Raw genomic sequence first — 19,885 nt, forward strand, 5'->3', positions numbered from 1 at the left:
AAGCCTTCAGTGAGTTCACGACTGCTCTTGATGGTAAATTTGAGCAGGTCAACGCTAATCAATCGGGGTTGACACAGCAACTCCAAGGGATACAAGCTACTTTGACTCTTCTGGCTAGCACGGTTCAGGCACTCACGCATGTGGATGCCATGGCCTCCGTGTTAGGCCCGAATATCACTCCGGATCCCTTTCCAGGTGACCAGAAATCAAGAACAAAGGAGGTGGTTGACACTTGGTTGCACAAGTGGCAAGTACACTTCCAATTTCACCCCTATCCAGATGAGAAAAAGATTCAGCTAACAGCAGGGTTTATGTCAGGTAAAGCCTTGCTTTGGTGGAAAGAACTTCAGCCTAAGCCTGACACTTGGACAGAATTTGAGGGTATCTTCAGGAAGGAGTTCCTGAAGAAGGAAGATGACTATGATATCGTCGGCAAGCTCAAAGCCCTCGATATGTCAAAATTGAATTTAACTTTTGAAGTTTATCTTTAGAGATTTAGGGATCTGCAAACCAGGGCCACCAAAATGGATCCTGTAACCTTGTTAGGTTTTTTCGTGGATGGTTTGCCAGACTCCTATAAGTTACAGATTAAGAATAACAAGTGCACAACATTGCAGGAGGCCATGACATATGCGCGCATATATGATGATACCATGGCCGGAACCAAGGCAACCACAGTTACCGAGACCAGCGGAAAGAACAACGCAAGTTCTTTCAGCATGCGACTGGTATTGGGGAGACGAAGTCTACGGACAACGCCTCCAGGAAAAGCTTAACTCCTGCGAAGAATGGTAAGGCCCGTTTCCTTCGTACTCTCAGGCTCAAGAAAGAGGGCCGGTGTTTTTATTGCGAGGAGCGGGGCCACACGAAGAATGAGTGTCCTAAGCGGAAGAACCAGAAATTGGTGCTAGGACCGAAGCTCCAGGCAGGTCCACGTACCGTAGCCAAGGGAGCCAACCAGGTTACGATGACAGGTATTTCAGTAAATGTCATTACCTGCCCCCTTTCTTGCAATTGTACCTTTAATACTTCGTTGTTTGGTTCCCATGATCTTTTCCGAGTTTATGGAGAAGTTAGGGACCAACAGGTTCACATTCTCTTTGATCCAGGCAGCTCTCACAATTTTGTTAATTACAAATTTGTGCAGAAGATGGGGCTGTCCACAGTACCTAGCGACCACACCTACGAGGTGCAGCTTCCAGCCGGGAAGCAGTTTTGGGATCGCAAGGTTGAAGCGCTTCCCATCCGGATTCAAGCCTACACGGGAGCTCTCACATGTTATGTTATGCATCTAGAGCATGTAGACTTGCTGATCGGGATAGAGTGGTTTAAAACCCACAATATCCAGATCGGATGGGCGGAGCATACGCTTTCTTTTGTAGACAAAGGCACCCAATTTTGTATTCAGTGTGATAAGATTATCCCTTCTCAGGGGCCTATTGTATCTGCGATGCAGCTTCGGAATATATTGAACACTTCTCATTATGATGTCTATCAGTGTGTTTTGATTCCACTATCTTCATTTATTGTTTCCGTAATTAACAAAAATGAATTAAGTGTGTTTGAACACCGAGAATTGAGAATGTTGTTAGATAATTTTAAGGATGTATTCCCAGCTCAACTGCCGGAAGGTTTACCTCCAGAAAGGGCAGTAGATCATCGCATAGACTTAGTCCCAGGGGCTCAACCTATCAGTGTACCACCGTATAGGATGAGCCAAGTCGAGGAGGATGAGTTAGCTATCCAGCTTCAGGATTACCTGAATATGGGCTATATCCGCCCAAGTAAATCTCCTTGGGGTGCACCTGTCCTCTTAAGAAAGAAGAAGGATTCTTCCTGGAGGATGTGTATAGATTATAAACGACTAAATAAAGTTACAATTAAGAACCGCTATCCTTTATCTCGTTCTGATGATTTGATAGACCGTTTGGCCGGAGCGAAGTATTTCACTAAGATTGATTTGCGTACGGGTTATCATCAAATCCGTATCTATGCTAAACACATAGATAGGACCGCATTCCGGACTAGGTATGGTCATTACGAGTTCCTCGTATTACCTTTTGGTTTGACCAATGCTCCTGCTACTTTTCAGCAGATGATGAACGATTTGTTCAGAGATTATCTGGGCAAATTTGTTGTAGTGTTCTTAGATGACATTTTGGTATATAGTAAAACGCTTGAGGATCATATAGGACACCTCCGGGTTGTCTTACTTGTTCTAAGACAGCATAAGCTTTATGCCAAGATGAGTAAATGTGACTTCTTTATGAAGGAGATCATTTACTTAGGACACAAGATTTCTTCTGAAGGTATTAGCATTGATCTGGATCGTATCCAGAAGGTTTTAGATTGGCCTATACCTCAGACTGTGAAACAACTTCGCTCTTTCCTAGGATTTACGGTATTTCTTCGGAAGTCAGTCCGTGATTATTCACAAATCACGGTACCCTTGACCAACATATTGAAAGGTCGTGGACGCAGGTCTACTCAACCGATCCCTTGGAATGATGCAATGAACAAGGCTTTTAAAACCTTGAAGTTATCTATCAAGGAAGCACCCGTTCTTGCATTACCCGATCCTACGCGGCCTTATGTTTTAGAGGCCGATGCGAGTGATTATGCAATTGGGGCAGCTCTATTCCAAGAAGGCAGACCTGTAGCTTTTGAGAGTAAGAAGCTAGACGACACTCAGTATCGTTGGCCCACACTTGAGAAGGAACTTTATGCAGTAGTGTATGCTCTCAAGGTTTGGAGACATTACTTGTATGGTTCAAAGTTCCTTGTATTGACTGATCACCAGTCAATTAAGTATGTGTGTGATGGATCAGAATTGAGAGGAAGGAAAGCCAGATGGGCAGAGCTAATGCAGGATTTTGATTTCGAAATACGTTATCGTAAGGGTTCGTTGAATAGTGTGGCGGATGCCTTAAGTCGAGTTAAGTTTGTAAATGCTTTGTCATTTACGGAAATATCCTCAGACCTATTTCAATCCTTGAGAGGGCTATACGCAACTGATAGTCATTTCAGTTCTTATTGGCAGAAAATCCAGGATGGGAATTCCATGGTTGACCAGGACTCAGGGATTGTGCCACCTAGGATATAGGCGGCGGGAGGTCAGTGGATGATTAGGAACGGCTTGCTGTTCCGGAATGAAAAGATTTGTGTGCCTGATGTTCTGGACCTAAAATCCAAGATTCTCTGGGAGTGTCATGATGCTCCTAGTGCGGGGCATCCAGGTATACATAGGACTCTGTCTCTTGTGAAGCATACCTTTTATTGGCCTAAGATGCGTGCATTCGTAGAGAACTATGTGGTAGGTTGCCGAGTTTGTCAGGTTACTAAGGCTGAACGCCTTAGAAGCGCGGGCTTATTACAGCCATTACAGATTCCAGGTAATAAATGGGAAAGTATTTCCATGGATTTTATTACTGGTTTACCTCGAACGCGCAAGGGTCATGACTCTATTTGGGTCATAGTCGACCGTTTGACAAAAATGGCTAGATTCTTACCTACAAGAACAACTATTTCAGCTGTTCAGTTGGCTCACGAGTTTGTGGACCACTTGTTCAAGCTGTATGGTTTGCCATCTGACATAGTCAGTGACAGGGACTCAAAGTTTACAAGTAACTTTTGGACACTTGTATTTGAGAAGTTGGAAACTACTCTAAGTATGAGTTCCTCAGATCATGCACAATCTGATGGCAGTACAGAAAAGGTCAACCAGTTGGTTGAAGACATGCTTCGGGCATATGTATCTAAGAGACAGTCTTCGTGGGAAGATTATCTACCCATGATTGAATTTGCTTACAACAGTGCAAAGCATTCTAGTACAGGTTATAGTCCTTTTATGCTTATGTACGGGTTTCAACCTAAGTCACCAGTTATGGTTGGATTAAAAGGGATTCAAAATGATGCTGCTAAGAACTTCTTGCAAGACATGCAGGAAATGTTGCAGTTTGCCAAGGAGTCTATTAGAAGTGCCCAAGATCGGGACAGATTTTATGCTAATAGACATCGTTCACCTAGAGAATTCTCTGAAGGAACGATGGTATATTTGAGAATTCCTAAGGAATCCAAGAGCCTAAGTACTGGTTTGGTTCCGAAATTATCCCCCAGATACTGTGGCCCATTCAAGGTCATTAAAAGAATTGGACCAGTTGCATATCGACTAGAATTGCCTCTTGATGTTAAAGTACATCCAGTCTTTCATGTCAGTAGACTGAAAGAAGTATTGGGTGCTGATGATCAAATTGTTTCTCCTCATGAGATTATAGAAGTTACAGATTTAACTTTTATTCCTCACGAACCTGAATCTATTGTTGAATTCCGTGAAAGACAGATTCGAAATCGTACTAGCACGGAATACAAGATTAAGTGGAAGGATCGTGTTGAGGAGGATGCAACATGGGAGACATTACAAAACCTCCACAGAACATTTCCCGATTTCTTAGCGAACTCAGGAGTGAGTTCTTAGAGGAGGGGGACTATGTCATGTGCACGGATTGGTATCTGACGTGTACTAGTTACACAGATCTAGCTCAGGTTAGCCTGGGGAGGCTTAGAGCTAGGCAGGCTTGATTCTCGGGTTGAGTGGCAAGGGTACGGACTATTTATAGGTCTTCGCTATTTTTGGCGCTCGGGGCCCGAGTCTATAAAAGGGGCCCAGGGGGTTCAGTTCTCAGTGTGCAGTTGGGAGCAAGTCTCGTTCCCAGGTGCTAGGTCTGATCCTGGATTGTGTCGCGGACGCGCGCCTGCATCTTAGCGTAGCCCAAGGCCCAGTGGTAGATCCAGGGCTTCACAGCGCCACCTGGTGGTATGGGACACCAGGCTGGTTGGGATATGATTGGGAGTTCGTGCCAGTAGCTCAGCTCGTGGCTCGGGGGGACATCTTCTGATTCGGGATCACATCCCGTAGATGTCACGGTTGGGTGGTGAGCAGCCTGCTCAGTTCTGATGTTGTGTGTGGTTATTCTGCAGATCAGGGGTTTCAGGAGTGCTGGGATGTGTCAGAATGCTGCAAAAATACAGCCATCTTTGGGACAGCCAACATCAAATGTATATAAAGAATTTAAGGATGGTGGTTCTCATGTCAAGTTTGAGACATATGATGGAGTACAGGACAAGTACAAAGCCCTCACATTCCTTCAACAGTTTGATGCTGCATTTCTTGGGGGTTTGTTTATAGAAGCATCCAAGATGAGGAAGGTTGCCACATTTTTGAAAGGCAATGCACTTAAGTGGTACACCAACCTTGTGCTTCATTGAGATGCACCTGCTACTTGGCTGGAATTTAAGCAAGTGTTCTCTTCTACTTGGCTTACTCCAACTTTTGAAGTTGAAGTACTTTCACATTGGCATGACTTGTCATACAAACTTTGCAAGAATCTTGATGATTACACCCAGAGGTGTTGGGATGTTTTGCTGCCATTGAGCTCTTACAGGCATGTTTCTTTGAAAGAGCAAATAGAGAGGTACTGTTGTGGATTGCCTAGTGAGCTATGTGATTATTGCATCAAAACCAAGGTGGGTTCTATGACTCAATTAATTGAGAATGCAAGGACAGCATATGCATGGATGCAGGGGAAGAATTTGGGCTTTTTGGACAGCAAGAAAGATGACAGCAAACTGGCTGCCAAACACTAGGATAAGAAGGACATCAAATCTGAAAATAAAAATTATGACAAACGACCATTTCAAAAGGGAGGAAAAGCCCAATTCAAAGCTGGTCAAAGGCGTGGACAGCCTAATAAACAGCCCCGTACCAAGTTATCTGATGAAGAGAAAAAGTCACTCATGGAGCAAAACAAATGTTTTATATGTAAAGGAGAGGAACACCGCTCTTATGATTGCCCATCCAAGAAAAGAGACAGGTCAGATGATGATAAGAATGATGATAAACAGGCCAATTGGAAGGGCAAAAGGCCTAAACCTTCCGCAGGACTTCTTCTAGATGTGATTGGGAGTTTGCCACGTGCACATGATGAACAGGAAACGAAAAAGACTGAGATGTGCAGAGCATGGGGAAAAATAAAAAATCAGAATTGTTTGTTTTTCTTTGATTTTGGGGCAAAGGCGAATTTCAATATGGTAGGAAGGCTTGGCATCAAGCTGAGGAAATGGGGCCATCCGGCATGTGTGATATGGCCAACCGTGAACTCAACACACCTGTCACTCCTATCATTGGCAAGTTGAGGATGCATATCCAGGGATATCAGGATGCAGAGGACTTCTACATTATGCCTTTGCCAGAGTGTGATGCTTTGCTTGGGATGCCTTGGATGTACAGGGTGGGGGCTGATGTGCAGATGAGAAACAAGAAGATTTCTTTAACTCATAGAGGCAAAAATCATGTACTTGATGTAAAGTTGAAAGGGGAGTCCATCCCTATAGTTTCAGCTTCTTGTATTTCCAATGTAATAAAGCGTCATATTTCAGCGTACTTGATTTTTGTCAAAGAGGATTCAGGAAGGCTCTACTCTTTCTGCTTTAGATAGAGAAAGGGCTGCTTTTATTTCAGATTTTCAAGATTGTTTCTTAGATGCACTTCCTCAAGAATTACCTCCCAAGAGGCCCGAGGGTCATCAAATTGATATAATTCTAGGAAGCTCACTGCCTAATATACCTCCCTCTCGTGTCAATAAGGCACAACAGGAAGAGATAATATCACAAGTGAAGGAACTCTTGGAAAAGGGATTAATACAGCCAAGTAAGTCTCCTTACTGTTCCCTTGTGTTGCTTGTGCAAAAGAAGGATGGCAGTTGGAGAATGTGTATTGATTATAGGGCTTTAAATAAAGTCACAATTAAGAACTGTTTTCTAATTCCACGCATTGATGATATATTGGATCGGTTGGAAGGTTCCTCAATGTTCAGTCGTATTGACCTTAAAAGTGGATACCATCAGATAAGGATACGGTCTGAAGATGTCTACAAGACTGCCTTCTGCACTTCATTTGGCTTATATGAGTTCCTTGTGATGCCTTTTGGTTTGACTAATGCACCTGTCACTTTCAATAGAATGATGGACATAATTTTTAGAGAGTACAGAAAGTTTGTGGGCACTTTCTTCGATGACATCATTGTGTTCTCTAAAAACGAGCAGGAGTACAAGAAACACCTCACTATTGTGTTTCAAGAGTTGAAAAGACACAAGCTGTTAATAAACACCAAGAAAAGGTTCTTTATGCATGAGATTCATTTTCTCAGTCATATAGTGTCAAAGGATGGAGTCAAGATGGATCCTGCAAAAGTTGAGGCCATAAGGAGTTGGCCAATTCTGAAAAATCTGCATGAAGTCAGAAGCTTCCTTGGGTTGTGTTCATACTATCGGAGGTTTATGAAGTACTTTGCAGAAATTGCTTCTCCCTTGTATGCTTTACAAAAGAAAGCTGTACCGTTTCGGTGGGGACTAAAGAAAAAGTTGTGTTCTGAACCCATTATTATCTTGCTAGATCTTGCAAAACCCTTTGCTGTAACTTGTGATGCAATGTGGAAATAGCATAGGAGGCACTTTGATGCAGGATGGCAGAGTGGTTGCGTATGAGAGTAGAGTTCTCAAAGATGCTGAATTGTACTTACAGACATATGAGAAGGAAATGTTAGCAGTGATACATGCTTTGACCACATGGAAACATTACCTTCTTGGAGCTGATTTTTATGTGCAAACAGATTATCAGTCACTTAGATATTTTCTCACGTAGAGAAAATTATCTGAAAAGCACATGAGATGGGTTAACTTCCTCTCAATGTAACTTGTGATGCAATGTGGGAATAGCATAGGAGACACTTTGATGCAGGATGGCAGAGTGGTTGCATATGAGAGTAGAGTTCTCAAAGATGCTGAATTGTACTTACAGACATACGAGAAGGAAATGTTAGCAATGATACATGCTTTGACCACATGGAAACATTACCTTCTTGGAGCTGATTTCTATGTGCTGACAGATCATCAGTCACTTAGATATTTTCTCACATAGAGAAAATTATCTGAAAAGCACATGAGATGGGTTAATTTCCTCTCAATGTTTCATTTTCAAATTGTACATGTGTCAGGTGTCGGGTAACAAAAATGTCGTGGCTGATGCACTTTCCAGGAAACCACAGCCTGAAGTAGTCTCCAAGAAACCTAGTGTTTCAGCAGTGAGCATTGCTTACAACAATGTGTTAGATGTGATGAAAGATCAGTATGTTAATGATGCTGATTTTTCAACTATTTATGATCAGCTTTCTGATGGTCAAAGGCATGATCACTATATGTTGAAAGAGGGTTTCATTTTGATGCATGGATGACTCTGTGTCACTGATCAGATGCGACAGAAAGTCATAATGGAAAGTCATGCTCCTCCATATGCAAGACATAGGGGAATTACAGCAGTGGAGCAATACTTTTATTGGCCATCTTTGAGGAAATGTGGAAGAATATGTGAGAACATGCATGGTTTGTCAGAAAGCAAAGTTTGACAGGCAGAAGGCACCTGGGTTGTTACACCCTTTGCCAATTCCGGATAGACCATGGCAAAGCATAGCTATGGATTTTGTGTTTGATCTTCCACGTACTCCTACTGGACATGATGGATTGTGAACAATAATTTGCAGGTTTAGCAAACAAGCCCACTTTGTGCCAATAAGAAAGAAAATTACATTTGTGCCAATAAGAAAGAAAATTACAGCAGATCAAATGGCCAAATTGTTTTTGTAGCATGTCTTCAAGTATCATGGGATGCCTGAATCCATAATTAGTGATAGAGATCCGAGGATGACCAGCCTCTTTTGGAGAGGGCTGTTTGAAAATATGGGCACTATGCTGAATTTTTTGTCATCTTTTCACCCTCAGTTTGATGGACAATCGGAGGAGGGAAACTCTACCATCCTGGATATGTTTAAATGCTATGTTTCAGACCACAAAAGCAAATGGGAGCATTATTTGCCTTTGCTGGAATATGCTTACAATAATATGGTGCACACATCCACAGGTAAGCACCTTTTGAAATAGTGGAAGGTGTCAGGAAGATACCTCCCATTTTGCATACAAAAGAGAAAATCTTCGAAGTTGATCGTTCTGTGGAAAGCCTTGAAGAGGCTTATAAGAAGATCAAATATGCCTTGCAAAGAAGTCAAGACAGGTAGAAAAGTGCAGCAGATAAGCACCGCAGGGAATAATATTCACAGAAGGTGATTAGGTTTTGCTGCGTTTTCAGAAGGCAAGGCTGAAAAATAAGAAAGGCAAGAAAAGGTTGTACACAAAGTTGAACATGCGTTACTATGGTCCTTTCCAGGTTTCTGAAAAGATAAACGAGGTAGCTTACAGGCTGAAGTTGCCTCCGCATTGGAAGATACATAATGCCTTTCATGTGAGCTTGTTAAAGCAATATCATGGAGATGTTCCTGAGGATTTACCTGATGAGGTACAGCCTGAAGTGGAAGAACAGGATGAACTTCTGGTCCCAGAGCAGATTCTGGCACACAGAGCTCAAGGGTAAAGTTATCCGTTGCTACTTGGTAAAATTTCAAAATTACCCATCACTCGATTCGAAATGTATGGAGGAAGGTGAACTGGCAGATTCACCTGGGATATTACAGCTTTACCTTGATGCTTTTTAGTTAGAGTCAACTGCAGCTCTTACAGATAGTTCAGCAGAGCGAGTGTCTAGAGCATTACCTAGTGTTCGAGAGGGGGGTAGCACCTCCACTCCCTCCGTACAGACGGGCTTATCGTGATTTCATGAGGTCGCTTGATGACACCGTATGTTTCATCCGAGATACTGAGTTGACAGTATTTCTGTTGTGAGACTTCATGATATTGATGCATCTTGACTATTGATCGCCGAGGATCACATAGATTTTGAGGAGTGTATATGGATGGATGCATGCCTCTCCTAGCCATATTTTCACTGTCTCTGTATACTATAGCTACGGCTTTCTTGTATACTCTTTCATGGTATATTTCATGCTCGCTCCTGTGTTTTGGGGCAGCAAACTGTGGTTTGCTGTTTCAAGAGAGGGGTATGTCACGGGGGCGTGAAATTCTAAGTACTTTAATGTACTACAAGACTGTGACAACTTTGGTTTTAAAAGTCCAAGCGTGGGCTTAATAATGTGTAATTAAACGTGGCATGGTGCCTAGCATATAAGAGTAATTATTCGCTAGGCCCAAAGGCATTCCAAGGAATTAAAAGAGTGGTTGTTAGGAAATGATGACGTGGCATTTTTAATGGGCCTCCTAGAGGGCCATGTACCTTCAATGGCTCCCCCTAGAGTTCCAAGTGGCTCTAGTGCCTTCTACATGCTCCTTTGCCATTCCTGGACCTTCCTGGGCCTTCTAAACTTCATATGTGTGGTTTTCTCTCTCATCTTCTCCCTTTGTTGAGATTTTGGACTAGTTTTTCAGCCTCCTTCAGCTGAATTCCGTTTTTCTTCATAACTTCTCACTCGTTCAGATTCCTCGACTTCCGTTTGGCCCGATGGCTTCCTCTTTGCCTCCCCTTCACAGTGATATGATTTTCCCTCCGTGCATTTAGTAGAATGGGTAGAGCTGAGCACTTCTTTTGCTGTGGCCCGATGGCTTCCCCTCTGCCTCCCTTTCGCAGTGATATGCTTCTCTCTCCGTGCGTTTGGTAGAACGGGCAGAGCTGAGTACTTCTTTTGCTGGTCGAGTTTGCAAAAGTGGCTTTTTCAGGACCTGTGCTTCTACAGCCTCTTGGGCCTCTCCTCGTGCAAAGCTACAGCTTTCTGTTGAATTTCGAGTGGTCCCATGCGTTGGTTGACTGGTTTTTCTCAGTTTTGGAGGACTTTCCGGCGATGAAACTTCTCCAAAACCTTCTCAATGCATTCCTCTCTGAAGCACGCTTCTTTTGAGCCCAAGAACTCCCACTTCCTTGCGACAAAAGTGTTTCTTTTCGCATTTCTCAATGGAATTCTTGCTGATCGGCTCTTGTAAATGCTCTTTCTTCATGCCTTTACACTCCTCTTTGGCTGAGAATGCAATTGGGCATTGCCTACTATGTCCTCTTGGCGATTGAGGACTTGGTTCGAGTTTTCAGGGCTTGGTGAGTTGTGATTTTGCTGTTGCGATTTCTTTTTGCCATAAGCTATTGGTTGGCCTCGTGTGCCGCCTCTTTCTTGGTTCACAGGTGCCCAAGCAGTGCTACATGAGTCATTCTTTGGAGGGGTACTTTGCTGATTTTATTTTGGAGCTTTGAAAAGCTTTGTGAATGCCATCTGGAAACCACTCAAAGAGAGTGTAGCTGGGGTGCAATGTGATTGCATCTGGACAGCCAATGGAATTGCACTCGGAAAAGAGAATGCCTTTGGATTGAGCCTATGGGTTAAGTGCACTTATGTAATGGTGTTCTATGCTTGAAAGCCTTGCGAAGGCTTAGTGAATTGGGGCTACGTGCTCAGTTGCAGGGAATGTCTCCTAGATGCAACTTGTAATCATTTCACTGTGAAATATAAAGAAATACCGAAAGGGGCGCCACGGTGTTTGGGGCCAATCGGGTGCACTTGTCTATGTTTGTTGAGCAGGGGCAATCTAGCCTCCATCCCTTTTTTAGTGGTTTTGTTTGTGAACAAATGGGTAAATGCCAAATGGTGATCATGCAATGGTTAATGGTTGTGATATATGCTCTGTGAGCTGTAAATAAGTGTTGTCCAATAGGGAAAATGCACATTCTAACACTACTACACATGGGCCTTATTCCGATGGTTAAGCACCAATGTAATGGGGAGGTGACCATTCCAACAATAAGCATGTCATCCACATATAGAATTACAATCAGAAAATCTCATTCACTCTTCTAGAGCTAAAGATTGGCCTTTGTGAGGCTGTTTTGAAATCCAAGGCATAACAAATGTGAATGTATTTTGGCATACCATGCTTGGGGTTTGTGCTTCAATCCATAGAGGGCCTCGTTGAGCGGACAGACCTTATTTTCAGAACCTACAAGGAGGTTGGCTGACATAACCTCTGAAGTAAATTACCATGAAGGAAAGCTATCTTTATGTCAAGCCGATGAACCTCCCAATGCCTATGTAATGCGATGGCAATGATAAACCGAATGGTCATAATGCGCGAAGCGAGAGCAAAGGTCTCCTCAAAGTCAATGTCGCATGGTCGTGCATAGGCACGCTGATCCGGATATTGCTTTATGCAGATGACATGGCTCTCTTGTCTTCCTTAGCAGAGGGACTTCAGAGACACCTTGACGTACTACAGTCCTTTTGTGAGACTCATGATTTGAAGGTCAACCTAGGTAAAACCAAGGTTATGATCTTCAATACATCTCGAGCCGTCATATGCCAGGAGTAGTTCGCATTTGATGGGTTATCTATTGAGGTAGTTTCATCATACACTTATCTTCGGGTTGTCTTTTTCGGACCCATCTTCACTATGAGACCCGCGATGCAGGCACGCTTGAGTAGAAGATGTGCTTTATTGGCCAGACTAGAGAGGTAGTGCTTCCGCCCTCACTTTCAGGATCCACGGACCAAAGGGTTGCTTTTTGACTCTCTGGTCCGTCTAGCGGGGATGTATGGCAGTCCATGGTGGGGGTCTGACTTGTTGGATACAGAGTGGGCCAAGATGGAGCGGCTACAGGTTCTCATGTTATCACGGATGATCCGTGGTAAGCCATCTGTTCCTCACCAGATCATTCAGGCGGAGTTTGGGTCACCCCCATTATAGCTAGATGCTGCATTTCAGGTCATCACGTATTTGTACCAAGTCAAGGAGTATGGGATTACACCTCTGGGTGTAGCAGGCTACCATGGCTAGCACTGTCCTCTTCTATGGCACTTGCAGTTGGAGGGGACCAGAGGTGTTGGTATGCACGCATAGAGAGATGGTTTGAGGGACTGGGGCTCCATATGGATGGACTACCTCCCTTCCAGTATAGCATGGATGCTCCGTTTTCTCCCCTCCTATCACACAAGGTTAACCAAGTTATCCGTGAGGATCTATTACAGCTACACACATTCCGGACCTGCTTGGACCCAAGTGATCTTTCAGTGAAGCTGGGCTTCTACAGAGATCACTTCTTAAATATCACAGCGGAGGGTTTCATTGATCCACTAGGGTACATGCAGATTTACTTACCCCACTAACTGAGGATCTCTCTTGGGCAGAGTTCCGGGTCTCTTCACATAGACTTCGTATCGAGAGCGGCAGAGCAGAGCGACTACCCAGGGAGAGGTGCATATGCACTTTGTGTGACATGCAGGAGGTTGAGATAGAGGAGCACTTCATCTTCAGGTGTCCTGTTTACTATGAGATCCGCGGACGTTTCTACTACCTCTTTAGAGACAGCTATGGGATTTTGGCCGGATTCATCTCCTACCCAGACCATCGATGTTTGACAGGTTTCATTCATGAGGCACTCAGACACCACGAGAGGATACTTCGAGCACGGAGACAGGAGTAGACTTTTTCCTTGGTTGATCCCTCTCAAAGCTCTGTCACGAGCTCTATCACGGAGTTTTTCCAGCCAGATCACATGGACACCCACGGGAGGAGGCCTCGACATGATCGTGACCCGACAACTCAGACAGAGTGTTGACACACATATCACACTTGGGGACATCCCCTCCTTGTTTGGAGTCGGGTCCCGTCCGACGGGGGTCACAGTAGCTCTTGTTAGACACAGAACGATGACCAGGTCGAGTGCCAAGGTGACAGGCAGGTAGCCTGATAGATACTGAGTGATATGTCTGAGTGCAAGATGATGAGCAGGTGGGTGAGGCACGAGGTGAGTGTGCAGGCTGAGAAGTAGGCTGAATGCTGCGTGAGGAGTTGAGGAACATGCAAAAATTGCTGAGAGCAGGGGAAGAACTGAAGTGGGTAAGCTAGAGAAGGTGCAACAAGGCTAGGGGGACCAGGGAGAGAGACTGGTAAGGCCCACCAAGCTGTATACCTGTGGGATGAACATAGACCAAGAAATGCAACTTGAAACACTGTAACTTTGATAGCATAAATATAATTTTCCTAACACATATATATACATGGCTTTCAATACTTAGCATACATGAAAATCGATAGCTCACGCTGAAAAGCTTCGAAATGCGATGAAATGTCTTAACTTTTTTTGGTAAATAAAGTTAAGACATTGTCCAAGATCTTGATGGATTTTTCATTGAATATTGCAGCCAAGGTACTCAGCCGGCAATTTTCAAACATTAGGCAACCCTATCCTAGAATAGACTTATGACTACCAAAAGGAAATGGGCACAATTTTATGTAAGCCAGAGCTACTACAGCTACAACAGTTTCTATGTCCATCTTCCCATGATGTTTGAAGGAGAAAAACGTTCCTTTTTCTCTTTTGCATGTAAGACGAAACAAGCACTCACCTTGATCATGAGGTGGAGATAATTCCTTGCATGTCTAGTCACAAAAGAACCTATTCAACTGTAAGGAGGATGCAAGTTAGGCAAGGAAGCAAGGGAAGTTTTTTGTGGGGTGGAATAAATCATTTCATATTGAGGAGAGGATAAAATAGAGAAACTTGACAGCCGGGTCATTGATAATTTGTTTGTGAATAAAAAAGTTTTTATTTTGATGGTTCTTAACTGGGATGGGCTGCCCTTTCCTATGACAAAGATCCTTTATCTGTATTGACGTATCACTGCAATTGTCATGGTAGCTAGTTCTTGTTGATGTTGGAGTTGATGGTTTTGCAACATTGCGACTTACAGCATTTAAAACTGCACTTTATGTTTTGTTATAACATGATGAGTTTGAGCATGTCCTGTGACTTATAGTGTACTATGATTTTTTTTTGGGGGGGATGGGGTCACATTTGGCAGAGAGAAGCAAATCTTACAGTTAAGACCAATGGTGGCGATGTGAAACTTGGTGAGCATTTACTTGAATATATGCAAGACCTTGGCTCTGAGTCTGAAATGTGTTTTTTTTGAATAGCTTTGCAACAAATAATACTTTGGAGATAAGTGATGAAGATAGTGTTGTATGCCTTTCTCTTTTAATTTATCACTATTGTGCAGATGTTACAGTCAAAACCAATGCATGCTTTCAATATTGATCTTGTATCTTTTGAATATCGTAATGTATCACTAGCATGGTTTATTTTCATACCAAATGTTCTGAAATGAAAACTGTGGAGGGCTATGTAAAGGAGCTTTGTTTTCTAGGCGAGTTGCGGGGAAATGAGGCCTTCATTGACTCTAATGGAGGCTGCTTCACTGCTGGATTGGTAAAGAGCTCTACATAACTGTTAATTGATGTCATATTATGCAATTCAAAATTCAATTCGCGGATTGGTATTTTTTTAGGAAATGTAATTTCCTTTTGTTACATATTCACTTTCAAAAGATTAAAGCTGAGTTTTGGGAGGTATTATGAGCATCCTTGTAATAGTTACACTCTATGCATTTCAATGCTGAGAATCCTTGGGAGTCTATGGATGGACTGAATTTAAGATTGGAGGGTCAAATTAATCTTTGGGTGGATTGTGGGGGTAGCACAACACACGTCTGAACGATTTGCAAGGTATATGAACCAGAACTTGAGAATCAACGATCGAAGCATAGGTCTTCGTCAAGGGCATGCAATGTCCAAAGTTATTCTCAGGTTTCTCTGCTCCTTCTCTCAAGCTTTCTGTGCCATCTTTCGAATCTTCAATATCTTGATTCGGCAGTATTCATTGGGCCGCTCCTCAAGAATGGTAGAGGAATTACACGGTGATGGCTGCACATAACATCCTTTTGGAGGATGAAATTATGTTTGGGGGTTATGTTGGAGTAGAGGTAGCGATTGAATAGGGCGCAGCATATCAGGGCTGCCTCCCCTTGTGTCCCCCTCCCCCCCCCCTCTCTCTCTCCACACTTTTTTTTTTTTGGGTGAAAATTTTTGATGCTTTGTATTACACAATAGCTTCCCCCGAATGGGGAGCTCAAGAGTACATAAGCAGGATCTCAGTATATGACAAGTATACATTGTAGTCTATGTAATGCGTTTGCAGAAAATCAAAGAAAGATTGCTGCAGAGAGCGTCGGGAAAAAGGGAAATTGGACAAAGTTGGATCAGCAAGGAATCTATGATTTCTATCCTTCCATAGAGTCCAGAGTGCTCAGTAACAAACCCAAAAGAAAACAATTCACAGCCCTGTCTACGTGGGTGAATCCCAAAAAGCTAGAAATGCTTCCCAAAAGTAGCATTAGGAAATCTAGCTCTAAAACATGGGTGTGTGGACAATGCCAAAGGAGATGAGGCACAGATTCCCGTGAGCCAAACACCTGTGACAGTCAGCTGGAGCAATACGTTTTTGTGCCAAGAGCTGCCCAGACAGAAGAACCCCCAGCATCACCCACCACAAAAAACCTGCTGTCAGAGAGGAACTTTGGAACTCCAAAGCTGCTGCAATTTGTTACGCCACCACTTTGCCGGACGAATCATGTGCCAAAGCTGATTTGCCTTATCAGAAACCCAAGGTGGGGGCTGCAAAATTTTATATAAGGAAGGTACCGTAATGTGGGATAGCCTCAAGGGACACACTGATGAACTTGGAGAGTGAAGAGTCCAATGTTGAAGCCTATCCTGAAGCTCAAGTGCTGGCACCGGCAGAAAAGGCTGAGCACACACACACACACACGCACGCATGCACCTTGTTTGGCTTATGCTATTATGCAGAGGAGCTGCTAACGTCATATGCGACGACAGGCTTGGAGTGCAGGTTTGACGAGGGGGAAATAGCGGGGCAAGCTGACGGTATTCTCCAAGTGAACGAGCTGGTGGCCCGACAATGTGCGGGTATGCTGAGCGGTGATGTGTGCCCGTGTGGAGTGGAGCGGGATGATAACCTGCGTAACAACAGACGAGATAAAAAATAGACATTCCCGTTTTACACAGGTAGGAAGACCTCGAAGCACCGTGACTTGTACCTGTGGTCCGAAACCAGCGTAGCAAGGTTCAACAGGACGAGTGATTTCGGGGTCTCAGCGCCGTCTTCGACGAATTACTTCAGGGAGCAAAATTTCTTTTCTTCCATATTAGATTTTAGTTTCTAGTTGCAGGCGATTTATTCCTGTACAGCAGAGGTTGCCGTTTATTATTCCTGTATAACAAAAGGGGAATCTGGAAAAAAAAATAAATTTATTTTCCCTTTTGAAACTATGGAGGCAAAAGGACAAGATTCCAGGGTGAATCCTAGTGAATCTAGAGCACGGTCTACACAACAAATGTCCCATCACACAACACCTACTCTGGTGGGTAGGATTTCGGTATTAGAAGATGCTTTACAGCAAATCATGAACCAGCAGCTTCAAGTGAACGCTGGTCAGAATGAGATTAGGGAGATGGTGCAAGCCTTGTCGGCTAGGCCATCTAGAATTGATAAGGGCAAAGATCCAGCAGAGCCAGAGCCCAGTATACACTTATTAGAGCGTGCGAAGGTCAAGGTGCCTAATATTGCCAACTATAAACCGGAGAGTATGCTGGTCGGATGACCGAGCGCAGTTCTGATGTGATCGAGGTTTGGTTACACAAGTGGGAAGAAGCCTTCGCCATTTGTGAAATCAGATCTGATCTAAAGAAAATCCGTGAGGCCACTCACGTGTTTATTGAGGCAGCGAATAGATGGTGGATAAAGCAACAGAAAGATCAGGTTGCCCCTACCACCTGGGAAGGGTTTAAAGCTGAATTTAAGAAACACTTTCTTCCACCTGACGAAGAGTCTCGAGCTTGGGATGCTTATAGAAACCTTTGTCAGAGGAATCTGTCGGTGGCAGAGTACACTGACAAGTTCAGGGAATGTGTTATGAAGATAACAGACCCTCTCCCTATGTCGGTTTAGTTGAAAGACTATCTATGGACTGAACGACAAGATTAAAATGGAAGTTCGGGCTAAATATGTGACTACATTAGATGAATCTATTGCAGTAGCCCTGAACTATGAGGATGCCAGAGGCAAATCTAGTGGATTTGTGCAGGCAGGGTTTCAGTATGAGTACCCGAGAAAAGGGGGATTTCAGAGGAAATGGACTTCAAAGACAAGTGTCTCCGAGCCAAGTGGCCAAACCAAGCAGGTGAAGCTGGTTGAGGGACCAGCAAAAACAAGTACCACCGTTGGGGTGAAAAGGAAAATAACTCCAATGGCAGCCTGGGCTTGGTCAAAGTCCTCGTTGACCCTTGAACAAAAAGAGAAAGCTAGAAAAGAAGGATTGTGCTTCGGCTGCCTTTAGCGACATCAGTGGAAAGATTATCCACTGAATAAAGACCGTCGCACGGCCAATATGATAATATCTGAATGCGACGCGGAAATGTAGGAGAGTCCCAATGCGGAACATATGCAGATGCGATTGGCGGGACCTTCTCAGAGGTTAGTTCCTGTGTTGTTAAGTGTGTCTGTTACTAAGTTAGTAAGCGGTGCACCTGATAACATCCTTTCAAAGCCCGCAGCAACGGGGTATACGGTTTTCGATGAGCCCGAGTTGATTAAAATGAAAGGGCAAGTAGCCAGTCATGATGTGATTGTGTTGTTTGACTCAGCGTCAACACACAATGTAATCAACTCGAAGCTTATTAAGAGGCTCAAGTTGAAAACTAGTCCGTCTGACTATGCTTATACGGTCAGGTTGGCGGATGGAAGTTCAACTGAAGTATGAGACCAAAGGGTTACCCAGTTGGAACTTCGAATTCAGGACTATGTTGAGAAGCTGGACTTTGAATTGACTAGACTTGCTCACGCAGATATAGCCCTAAGCATGGCTTGGCATTTTTGGAAAAATCCAGCCATTGATTGGAAAAAGCATATTTACCAGTTCAAGATGAACGGGGTAGAATATGTTTTGCGAGGTGAAAGGGATTTACCTCGAGGACCATTGATTTCAGCCATGGAAATTCGGAAGACTCCAAAAGAGTTTCTGTGTCTGTGTATAGCATCGGTAGAGTCGATTGATGATGCATCGACTAGCACTGAGGCTACCCGAGATGGTAAAATGGCCGAGTTGGCTAAAGAGATATCATGGAAGTTCTCTGAATGTTTTAGGGATGAACTACCTTATGGGTTACCTCCAGAGCGGAAAGTTCAACATAAGATTGAACTGATCCCGGGGGCAGAACCTGTAAATAGACCTCCCTATAGAATGAGCTTTACTGAAGAGGCAGAGGTGCGTAGACAACTGGAAGAATACCTCAAGTCGAGGCAGATTCAACCAAGTTTCTCACCTTTTGCTTCGCCAGTGATATTAAAGAAGAAAAAGGATGATTCGTTTCGCCTCTGTATAGATTACAGAGCATTGAATAATATCACTGTTAAGCACAGGTATCCGATGGCTCGGATTGATGATTTGCTAGATGCATTACATGGAGCCGTGATTTTCAGCAAGATAGATCTTAAGTGTGGCTACCATCAGATCTGGATTAGAGCCGAGGATGTGCATAAAACCGCTTTCAGAAGCAGGTTTGGTCATTATGAGTTTTTGGTAATGCCCTTCGGACTTACCAATGCTCCAGCGACATTCGTCATGCTTATGAACGATTTACTACGTCCATATATCGGAAAGTTTGTAGTACATTTTATTGACGATATTCTAGTGTTCAGTAAAAGTATTACTGAGCATCGTGAACACTTGAGAATAGTGTTCAGTACTTTGAGGAAAGCCAGTCTTTATGTAAATAAAAAGAAAACTATACTGTGTATGGTTAGGCTTGAATATTTAGGATTCATAATTACTCCACAGGGGGTAGAAATGGATCCGAAGAAAGTGGCTGCGATACTAACCTGGCCAATCCCTCAGAGTATGATCGCGTTGCGATCATTCTTGGGATTTGTCCAATTTTATAGAAGGCATATCAAAGGATATTCCGAAATAGTATCGCCATTGACTGATCTGACCTCAGATAAAGTACCTTTTATTTGGGGACAGAATCAACA

General features: G+C 43.5%; 1 protein-coding gene across 5 annotated transcripts in view; it reads left to right on the top strand.

The window, feature by feature from the left end:
- Positions 1 to 19,885, top strand: part of LOC147884692 (uncharacterized) — a 66,719-nt gene that overhangs the window by 23,014 nt on the left and 23,820 nt on the right. For 3 of the 5 annotated variants that reach the window (XR_015543560.1, XM_087397607.1, XM_087397606.1), the window contains exons 5-6: positions 14,799 to 14,847; positions 15,144 to 15,205. Coding sequence is in view for 4 of the 5 variants with exons in the window: in XM_087397607.1 (XP_087253733.1) it covers positions 14,799 to 14,847; positions 15,144 to 15,205 (111 nt within the window). In the remaining variant the exon portion in view is untranslated. The remainder of the gene's footprint in view (positions 1 to 14,798; positions 14,848 to 15,143; positions 15,206 to 19,885) is intronic. The other 2 variants (XM_087397608.1, XM_087397610.1) reach the window with 1 other exon arrangement.

Source organism: Dipteris shenzhenensis, chromosome 26 (genome assembly GCF_047967505.1).
Source record: "Dipteris shenzhenensis isolate YYH24624 ecotype China chromosome 26, Dip_SZ_1.0, whole genome shotgun sequence".
Lineage (NCBI taxonomy): Eukaryota > Viridiplantae > Streptophyta > Polypodiopsida > Gleicheniales > Dipteridaceae > Dipteris > Dipteris shenzhenensis.